This window comes from Spermophilus citellus, assembly GCF_964194105.1.
Source record: "Spermophilus citellus genome assembly, chromosome: 2".
Taxonomy (NCBI): Eukaryota; Metazoa; Chordata; class Mammalia; order Rodentia; family Sciuridae; genus Spermophilus; species Spermophilus citellus.
The window spans coordinates 210,370,147-210,380,579 of NC_138183.1; the positions used below are offsets into that span (position 1 = coordinate 210,370,147).

General features: G+C 43.8%; 1 protein-coding gene across 9 annotated transcripts in view; it reads right to left on the reverse strand.

Annotated features, from left to right (window-relative positions):
- PLEKHA7 (pleckstrin homology domain containing A7) overlaps positions 1 to 3,236 on the reverse strand; it is a 211,191-nt gene extending 207,955 nt beyond the window's left edge. For 3 of the 9 annotated variants that reach the window (XR_014020499.1, XM_081280911.1, XM_081280908.1), the window contains exons 1-3: positions 2,927 to 3,236; positions 2,732 to 2,808; positions 2,586 to 2,643 (exon numbers count right to left, since the gene is read on the reverse strand). Coding sequence is in view for 7 of the 9 variants with exons in the window: in XM_081280911.1 (XP_081137037.1) it covers positions 2,586 to 2,643; positions 2,732 to 2,808; positions 2,927 to 3,150 (359 nt within the window). In the remaining 2 variants the exon portion in view is untranslated. Of the gene's footprint in view, positions 1 to 2,581; positions 2,644 to 2,731; positions 2,809 to 2,926 lie in introns of those variants that run through there. The other 6 variants (XM_081280914.1, XM_081280913.1, XM_081280912.1 and 3 more) reach the window with 3 other exon arrangements.
- Between the last annotated feature and the right edge of the window lie 7,197 nt (positions 3,237 to 10,433).

Sequence of the window (10,433 nt, forward strand, 5' to 3'; positions counted from 1 at the left end):
GGCAAAACCAGATCTTGTTTCTCCCCTGCCCGAACATGCTCCTCCCCAGCCTTACCATCTGAATGATATAGGCAGCACCCACTCAGGTATTTACGTCCCTAAGAGTCATCTTTGGCTCTTCTCTTTTTTTTTTTCACAAACTGCATCCAATACATCAGGAAGGTCTGCAGACACTACATCCCAAACACAGCCTGACCATCCATCTCCAGTGTTCCATCTTCAGGCCAGCCACTGTAAACTCTTGTCTGGACCACAGCAACAGCCTTCTACTGATCTTCTGTCTCCCTCTACAATTCCACCTACAATTCATTCTCCTTAAAGCAGACAGAATAATTTCCCTAAAACTGCAAATCAGAGCATGCCACTCTCCTGCTTAAAAAATCTTTCAATGAGTTCGCACTGGGCTTAGGATAAAGTTTAAATAAAAACTTATTACCTTGGACCACAAAGCTTTATATCAGCCAGCCACAGTGGTGCATACCTGTAATCCCAGAGGTTCTGGAGGCTGAGGGAAGGAGGATTGTGAGTTCAAAGCCAGGCCCAGCAACTTAGCAAGGTCCGGAGTAACTCAGCAAGACCCTGTCTCTAAATAAAATATAAAAAGGGCTGGGGATGTGGCTAGTTGGGTTCAATCCCTGGTACCAAAAAAAAAAAAAAAAAAAGCTTTATATAATTTACCTCTCTCCTACCTGTGGCCTCTTGTGGTGCCACTTTCTCCCTTCTTTGCCACCCTCCAGTCACACTGAACTTTTTGTTCCTTGAACCTGAAGCCTTGTGTGTGTGTATGTGCCCTGTAAGCCCTTATACTGGCTTGTTCCCCTTTTCTGAAATGTTTTGTCTCCTTGAAGTCACCACAGCATGGCGCCTTCCTGTCCTCCAAACTTTACTTTAAATGTCACTATCTCTAAGCCTGACATGGTGGCACACACCTGTAGTCCCAATGGCTTAGGAAGCTGAGGCTGGAGGATTGAAGTCAGCCTCAGCAATTTAGCAAGCCCTAAGCAACTTAGCAAGACCCTGTCCCCTCCCCTCCTCCCTCTCTCTCTCTCTCTCTCTCTCTCTCTCTCTCTCTCTCACACACACACACACATATACACACATGTATATAAATACATTTATTTATAAATTTAATACAAATAAATAAATTTATAAATTTATATATAAATGTATTAGTGTGTGTCTATGTATGTTTGGCTGGGATGTGGCTCAGTCGTTAAGCAACCCTGGGTTCAATCCTTGGTACAAAAAGGAAGGAAGGAAAGAAGGAAAGAAGGAAGGAAGGAAACACCTTTCTTAATCTCCCAATCCAACCAAGCGACCTGGTCGCTTGACGTCACATCACCTTATTTTAATTTTCTGCATAATAGTTGCCACTATCTGCTATTATTGTCTACTCTTTATTTTGTTGTTCCCTTCCCTCTCCACTACATTTCAAACTCCATGAGCAGTGAGAGGTTCTCACTTCTATAAGTCTCATCCATCAGTATTTCAACCACTGTGCAAGAGCCCAACTTGGGAGAAGAAGGCTCCAGATTTTCTCCTACTACTAACAGTGTTCCAATCGAGAAATGAATTCCGACTCATATTCCCCCAGAGTACACCCAGTACTAGTTGAACCACTGTCCAGACCTTTGGCTAGTTCATTCATTCAGTGAACAAACATTTACAGAGGGCCTACTCTATACCAGGCACTAGGGCAAAGGATCAAAGGCAGTTTTTTACTTCATAGAACTCACAGGGAGCAGGCAGAGTGAGAAACACTACAACACAGGTACCTTCCTGAAGTGGGGATAGTAAAGACTATACAGGTGTTAAGAGTGTGACCGTGCCCTTTACAGCCCCGCCATCAGATTTCTTCAGACCCTACAGACTCACAGTGACGTGGCTAGTGAGGCAAAGTTCCAGGGAACTGGAGGAAAAGCTACCACTTAACTAGGGGGCAGAAGTGATTGTTCGGGTCCAGCGCCTCAGCGCCAAAGGGAAAGGGCTGAAGAGTTTGAGGAGTATTATGGATTGAACGGTTCCCCTCCCCACCCCCACCCTACTCCCAAAGGCCGGACCTGAGGATGGAGGGCCCCGGAGCGGTTCCGAGTCTCCTAGACCGTCCCAGAGAACTCCATTGGAGAGGAAGACCTCCCTAGGCGAGAGTCACTTTGTCCTTTCCTACCCCTAGCCTCAGGCCCCCGACCCAGGACAGGACTCCTGGATCGACTCCCGCACCACAGCCTGTCGCCGGTCCGGTCCCGGCACCCGCCGGCTACGCGCAGCTCGAAACGCCGGCGAGGAGGCGTGGCCCGCCCTCACACGAGCGCCGTGGAGTTTTCAACTCCTGCCCCAGCAGCGGTACCGACCCGGGAAGTGGCCCGGGTCCCCCTGTGAGATGAGGACCCCGGCCGCCTCCGTCCCGGAGCCCGCCACACAACTCCTGCACACAAAACCCCAGAGTGCAGCCGCGGCGCTCTGCGCGCCAACTCGCCCCGGACCCGCGCGGGAGGACGGGGAGAGGCGGGGCGCCTGGCGGGAACCCCGCCGGCCCCCGCCGCACAGGTGCGAGCGCTGCGCGGTGCGGCCCCCGACTCACTCACTCGATGAAGTAGCTGGCGCCTTCCTCCGTGAAGCCCTCCTCCCAGCCGCGGGGCAGGTCTGCGGAAACACGAGAAAAGTCGAGTCAAACTTGGGGCCGCCGCGCCTCACGCTCCCAGAACGCCCACCCCGCGGACCTGGAGCCCACCTGAGCGGATCATGTGGCCGGAGTTGACTGGCTCGCCAGTGCGCGGGTGCAGCCAGGTGGTGCAACAGAGCTGGTCACTGAGGGGAGAGAGGTGCACCTGTTAGCGCCGCCGCCGGAGGACCCGGTCCGGCCCCCGGCCCCCGCTCCCCGCCGACCCCGCGCCCCCGCCCGAGTCTCCGCATTCCCACGCCGCACTTGATGAAGAAGACGCGGCCGTCCCGGCAGACGCCGTAGGACCAGTGCTCAGGTAAAGTGTCCCGCCCGACCGCCGCCGCCGCCATGTTCGCCGAGCTCGGAGCCGCAGCGGTCGCCGCGGGGAGGGGGAGAGGGGGCGGGGGCGGGGGCGGCGCGGGCGGCGCGGGCGGCGGGCCCGCGAGCTCGGCCGGCGCCGGGCCCCGCGGCGCACCCCGACCCTCCATGCGGCGCGGGCCCCTGGCTGAGCCGACGCGCGGCCGATTCCGGTCCCGGAGTCCCGCCGCCCCACTGACCGGCCCGAGCGCGGGGCCGGTGGCCTTTGTCCCCGCGTCTTCCCCGCCCCCAGCCCGTCGGCCCTGGCGCGCCCCTTTGCTGAAGCCCAGAGACCCGGGCGGGGCGAGGGGCCGCCGGCGGAGGTGCCTGGGACCAGAACGACTAGAAAAAACGGCGCGGCCCTCCGAATGCCCCAGTAAACCCCACCTGATCCCCACCACCGAACTTCCTTCCCAGGAACTGTACTTCTTTCTGAACCAAGAAACAGGTTACTGCCATGTTCCCAGCCTTGGTTTCTTCCTCAGTGAAATAAAGTTAACCAAAGCCTGCACGGGGTTATGGTGAATATTAAATGAAGTAACAATGGTGTAAAGTGCTTAACTGGAACCTGGTGGGTAGTGAGTGTTGTATTAATGCCAGGCTGAGCCTGATTTTGTTTTACCAAGTTCGCAAGCAGGGACTGCTGTAGGAGCGTGTAGGACCTCCCCCTACTCCATACACACCTCTGAAATTGCACTGATCACAGGTTTCTGCCTTCAGTTCCTTCCAGGTAACAGAAAGAAGGGGTTCTGAGGGTAAGGCTGCACCTGTTGAAAAAGCGGCCAGCAGGCGGGGCCTCTACAAGGCTCTTTACAACCTGCTCATATTCGTGTCTTTGCTCCCATCTCAGCTTCTGCGCCCCCTGTGCAAAGGAGACCCTTGTCCTTTTCCCTTCATGCTCCAATCCATTTCTTGTTTGCACTTAAATTGGCATTCTTAATTGTTGTATGTTTTCTTGTTTCAATTGTTGTAGCTTAGTTCATACCCTAAAACTAAAATGTCAGCTAGAAGAGAGAAGGGCCTTGGTCTGCCTTGTACCCGGCCATCCATACCGCTCCCCCACCAGTGTCTGAACAGTGCCTTAACAAAAAAAAAAAAAAAAAAAAAAAAAAAAAAAAAAAAAAAAAAAAAAACAAGGGGACCCTCTACCAGCTGAGCTGCCTCAATCCTTTTTTTTTTTTTTTTTTAATTTCAGACAGTAACTCTCGAAGTTGCCCCGCCTGGCCTCCAATTTACAGTCCTCCTGCCTCACTCTCCCGAGTCGCTGAGATTACAGGCATGAGCCACCAGGGTTGGCTGGAGCATTCAGTGACTCTTATGCAGTCAGTAAGTGTGAATGAAGGAAGAAGACACTCAGCCTCACACACTGCTTATGGACAGAGCAGAAAGCTGGACTCTGGGCAAGTAGGGCGAGGACCTATACAATGTAGGTTATTCAGAAAGGCTCCTCAGACAGGTGGGAGCTTTCCAGAGGGGAGCGATGGGGGAACAGGCAGAGTTGTGGAAGGGGCATGGGATGTTGAGACCCTAAAGGGACCCTTCTGGAGTAGACATTGGGGAAGGAGGTGATTGTGAGTTAGAAGATGGTTGGTGTGACTGCAGAGAACCCTAAACACCTGTGTTGTGAGGGATCCTTGCCTCTGAGGAAGTTTTTTTTTTTTTTTTTTTTTTTTGGGGGGGGGATACTATGGATTCAACTCTTGGGCACTCCACCATTGAGCCACATCCCTAGTCCTATTTTCACTGAGTTGCTTAGCGTCTCACTTTTGCTGAGGCTGGCTTTGAACTGAGCCGCTGGTATTACAGGCCTGTGCCACGGGCAGCCGACTTGAGGAGATTCTTGAACACGGTTCTTGAAAATAGTAAAGTGGTATTCTTGTTGGTAAACACTGATTTAAAACAACACACTAAGGTTGGGGTTGTAGCTCAGTGGTAGAGCACTTGCCTGGCATGTGTGAGGCACTGGGTTCGACCTTCAACACCACATAAAAACAAATAAATAAATAAAACAACACACTAAATGGGAAAGGATATAAACACACTGTTAATAGAAAAGTAATACAAGTAACACATTTAAGCAAATATGAAAAAAATGCTTGACCATCTCAGTAGGAAAAATGCAAATAAAAATTAAAGTGGAATTCTATTTTTTAAACGTCATGTTGGAAAAGATACATGTTGTGGAAAAAGACATTCTTGTTCATTGGTGGGGGTAATATAAAATGATTCATTCTCATTGTAAGCAATTTGGCAATTTAAGCTATTAGAACTTAAATGTGTATATTTTTGACCTAACAATTCCACTACCAAGAATTTAGTGTCAACTAGTCCTCACCCAGGCACAAAAACCTACATACTAGAGTGTTCACTGAAATGTTGTCAATAATTACAAAAGACACAAACAGCTTAAATATCTATTAAAAAGAAAAACACAGATTAACAAAATTATGGCTTACCCCTCAGTGGAATGTCATGTATCTTAAAAGGAATGAGCTAGATTTGTAAGTACTGATATGAGATGATTTCTTTTTTTTTTTTTTTAAAGAGAGAGAGAGAGAATTTTAGTATTTATTTATTTTTTATTAATATTTTATTTTTTAGTTTTCGGCGGACACAACATCTTTGTTGGTATGTGGTGCTGAGGATCGAACCCGGGCCGCATGCATACCAGGCGAGCGCGCTACCACTTGAGCCACATCCCCAGCCCATGAGATGATTTCTAAAATATTAAATGAAAGGCAGGATGCAGGTATAGTAATATATATAGTCCCTAGATTAAGTCAAGAAATAGGTAAGATGATTGCTTCTGAGAAACTATCAGGAATGGCAAAAAATTATTTTTCCTTTTGATCTTTTTATTCTGTTTGATATTTTACTACTAAAATCCATATTTAATAAAATAATACAGTTTGTCAGTGGACCCAAGAAAGTCCATGAAATTATCTCAACAAATGCCAAAAGATGAATTTGATAAAAACCAATATCCATCACTAATATAAAAAAGTATAATTGGGGGCTGGGGATGTGGCTCAAGTGGTAACGCACTCGCCTGGCATGCGTGGGGCACTGGGTTCGATCCTCAGCACCACATAAAAAAAAATTAAAAATAAACAAAGATGTTTGTCCGCTGAAAACTGAAACTGAAAAATAAATATTAAAAAAAAAGTATGGTTGAGTGCTTCCTAGTATGAATGAGGCCCTGAGTTGGATCCCCCAGACTGAAAATTTAAAAGCTAATAGCAAGTAGTAATAGAATCAATATCAAATACTGGTGAGCATGTAACTATTTCTGCTTTGTTTATGACAATATAAAATGATATGGGCACTCTGAAAAAATAGTTCAATAGTTTCTTGAACTTTATAAAACAATTTTATTAATAAAATGACAGGGCTGGTGTTATAGCTCAGAAGTAGAACACTCACCTGGCATGCATGAGGCACTGGGTTCAATCCTCAGCACCCCATAAAAATAAAGGTATCCACCTACAACTATGTTTAAAAAAATGACAGCTAAGTGTGGTGGTGCATACCTGTAATCTGAGTGACTGCAGCCTCAGCAACATAGTGAGGCCCAAAGCAACGTAGCAAAACCTTGTCTCAAAAAGTAAAAAGTGCTAGAGATATAACTCAGTGGTAAAGCACCCCTGGGTAAAGCAGCACTGGTACCAAATAAATAAATAAATAAATTATAGTAACTGGTAGCAGCATTCGCCTATAATTCCAGCTCCTCGGAGGCTGAAGCAAGAGGATGGCAAGTTCAAGGCCGTCCTAAGCAACTTAGTGAAACCTTGTCTCAAAATTTAAAAAGCCTGGGAATGTATTGCAGTGGAAGAGTGCTTGCCTAGCATGTGTGCAAAGTTCTGGGTTCATTCCCTCCCGCCCCCCAAAAAAGAGAAAGTAACAAAATGATGAGGATCTTTGTAGTGACTGAATAGTTCTTTATCTTGATTGTAATCATAGTTACATAAATTGACACTCTCAATAAAATAAGTATCCATCACAAATTTAACTAAGGAGAAAATGACTGTAAAAGTATATATATACATTGTATCAAGGCCAATTTCCTGGTTTTGATATTATACTATAGTTATATAAAATGTAACCATTGAGGAAACTGAGTGAAGGGTGAACAGGGACTTCTCTATTCTCTTTGCAAACCTCTGCAAATCTATAATTACCTCAAAATTAAAAATTTTTTAAATGTATTAGAGAATTACAAGTAACCAGATGTTTATTTTGTGAATATCTCTATTAGATATATACATTATTTTACAATGGGCTGGGGATGTGGCTCAAGCGGTAGCGCACTCACCTGGCATGCGTGCGGCCCGGGTTCAATCCTCAGCACCACATACAAACAAAGATGTTGTGTCCACTGAAAGCTAAAAAAAAAAAAAAAAAAAAATTAAAATTCTCTCTCTCCCTCCCTCTCCCTCTCCCCCCCCCCTCTCTAAAAAAAAAATATATATATATATATAAAAGATATATACATTATTTTACAATGAAATGTTAGAGACATTCCCACTTAAAAATAATTAAATAAATAACAAATATATCAATGTGTGATGTTATCATTTAGTGTTGTTTCAGAAGTTCTCACCAGTACAATAAGACCTGAAAAATAAAAAACTTAACAATTATAAAGGAATAAGATTATTTTAATTTGCAGACAATGTGATTTAATGCCTTGAAATGTGGAGAATAACTCCAAACTATTAGAATCAATGGACCAAAGCTGGATATGGTGGCACATGCCTGTAATCCCAACAGCTCAGGAAGATTATTCAGTCCAAAGCCGACCTCAGCAATGGCAAGGTGCTAAGCAATTCAGTGAGACCCTATTTCTAAATAAAATACAAAATAGGGCTGGGGATGTGGCTCAGTGTTTGAGTGCCCCTGAGTTCAATCCCTGGTACCAAAAAAAAAAAAAAAAAAAAAAAAATTATAATCAGTGTACCAAGATAATTATCACAGAATCAAGAGTCCCGTAACAAGTTACTGGATTCTCTCCCCCTTATATCAGTAACAAATATATCAAATTAGGAATAACCCTAACAAAAACATTTGTGTAAACCTATATGATACAGAGTTTATAGAGCAAGATGGTGAATATTACAATTTTGTTTTATATTGAAATGTGTAAGTCTGAAAGTAGCAGTAAAAACAATACTTACACTCTGTAAAGTTTAGAAATTCTTACAATTACTAGAACATAATCCAACAAATTATTAGCAAAAATGTTATATGTGTGTGTGTGTGTGTGTATATATATATATATATATATATATATATTTATTCTATCTGCCATAAGCCTCATGAATTACAGCTAGTTTTCACTGTCTGAATTGATAGTTCTCTATGTATAAAATGCATAGCATACCAGATATTAAAGATTTGGCACAAAATAAAATGTAAAAATCCTATTTATAATTATATTGTTACATATTAAAATAATATTTTGGATATATGGGATATATAAAATATATTATTAAAGTTGTGATTATTATAAATTTAAAATAATATATGTTCACTTTTGTGATTCACATTATATTTCTTCAAACAGTAATGCTCTAACTTTTTCATATCACTCTTTTGTGTGATGATAGATCTTATTGCCCATTAGAATTACCTGGGAGCTTTAAAAAATGCCTGGGCCCTACCCCAAGCAATGTAACTGGTGTTAGGTGACTTGCATGTTATTTAAATCTCCCCAGGTGGTTCTAATGTACACCCACGGTTAATAACCGCCACCATCAACCCCAACCTATCAAATTGTAGAGAATTCTTTTTCACATTTTTCATTCTATATAATTAAAGAGAGGCACTCTACAGGCTAAGCAGTAACCTTTAAGTCTGTGTTCAAAGATGATGTGTCATTTCTATTTTGGATTGATGGCTCCTAAGTTGATTGAAACAAGATGTGAATTTTCCCCAGCCCATTGCCTGGTCATGGAAAATTTTTCCAGTTAGTAAAAACAAAATAATGCTTTTCACATAGTGATATTTGGGCTGCTTCTGAGAGAATGGGGCTTACAGTGGACTGAAGACATTAAAGTCTGTGTGCTTTCTCCTTTTTTCTTTTCTTTTTTTTTTTTTTTTTTTTTTTTGTTTGTTTTGTTTTTGATAAGAACATCTTAGGAGAGACCTCCAGAGCATAAGGGAATTGTATAAGATCATGTGGCTAGTAATGTAAAATAGCCATGTCCTGGCATCTATCTGGAGCCCTTTCCCATCTATCTCAAGACAAATCACCAACTAAGATAAACAGAGCTTTCTGTTCAGAAACTCTTTCCCTTGATCAGCCCTAGTGAAGGACTTTATTTTACACTAGATAGTCCTGCTGATGTACATGACAGTGATCCATTAACTTAAATGCAAATTGGTCCATGTCCAAAGATGAATCCAAATGTGATTCAGTCAACCAAACATAGGCCCAAGAATTTTCAGTTTCCAGGTAACCAATAATTCATGACTATCCTTTTACTACCCAGAAGACAGCATAGCCTAATGGAAAAGCATGGACTTAGGAGTCAGACCGACCTAGGAGTGTCTCTGGGTGCTGCTCCCTGGATAAACTGTGGGACCCTGGGCATGGCACATTTATTTATTCAGCACCTGCTGGTAATACATATTACAAATCCTAGAGTTCCCTACCCTCAGGATTTCTCAATATTTAAAAGAAATGGGCCCTTTAAATGCCAGAAGAACTGCTCTGGTGCAAGTATTAGAGGGAAGAGAGGTCAGGAGCCTGAAGATAGAGCACCCAGCATGGACTTTGGCCAGTGCTCAATAAATGCTAGCCCCTCCTCCCTGCAAAGATGGTAGAAAGCAGCCTCCATGGAAGACAGTTCATGGTTCCCAGAGAAGTGAAAGGGCCCCATAAGGTCAACAAAGTCCTCCTCATCCCTCACATCTGTCATTGTGCTAGTCTTTGCTCTCTGATATGATCATGTAATTTTTTTTGTTTTTCATTTAAAAATATTTTCCTGGGGCTGGGGTTGTGGTTCAGTGGTAGATTGCTTTTGAGGATTGAGGATTGAACCCAGCACATGCAAGGTGCTGGGTTCAATCCTCAGCACCACGTAAAAATAAATAAATAAGGTATTGTGTTCAACTATAACTAAAAAAATATTTAAAAAATAAATTTCCTGAGGGCTGGGGTTGTGGCTCAGTGGTAGAGTGCTTGCCTAGAATGTGTGAAGGACTGGGTTTGATTCTCAGCACCACATATAAAATAAAGGTCTATTGACAAATAATTTTTTTTTTCCTGAGAGTCTACATCGAGTCAGTCCCATAGTAGGACACAGTGCAAGGGTAGACAGATAATGAGAAAATATGTGTATTAGGGTTCTTCAGAGAAACAGAGCTGGTAGATGGGAAGGAAGAAAGACAGGAAGACAGGGTAGAAAGAAGG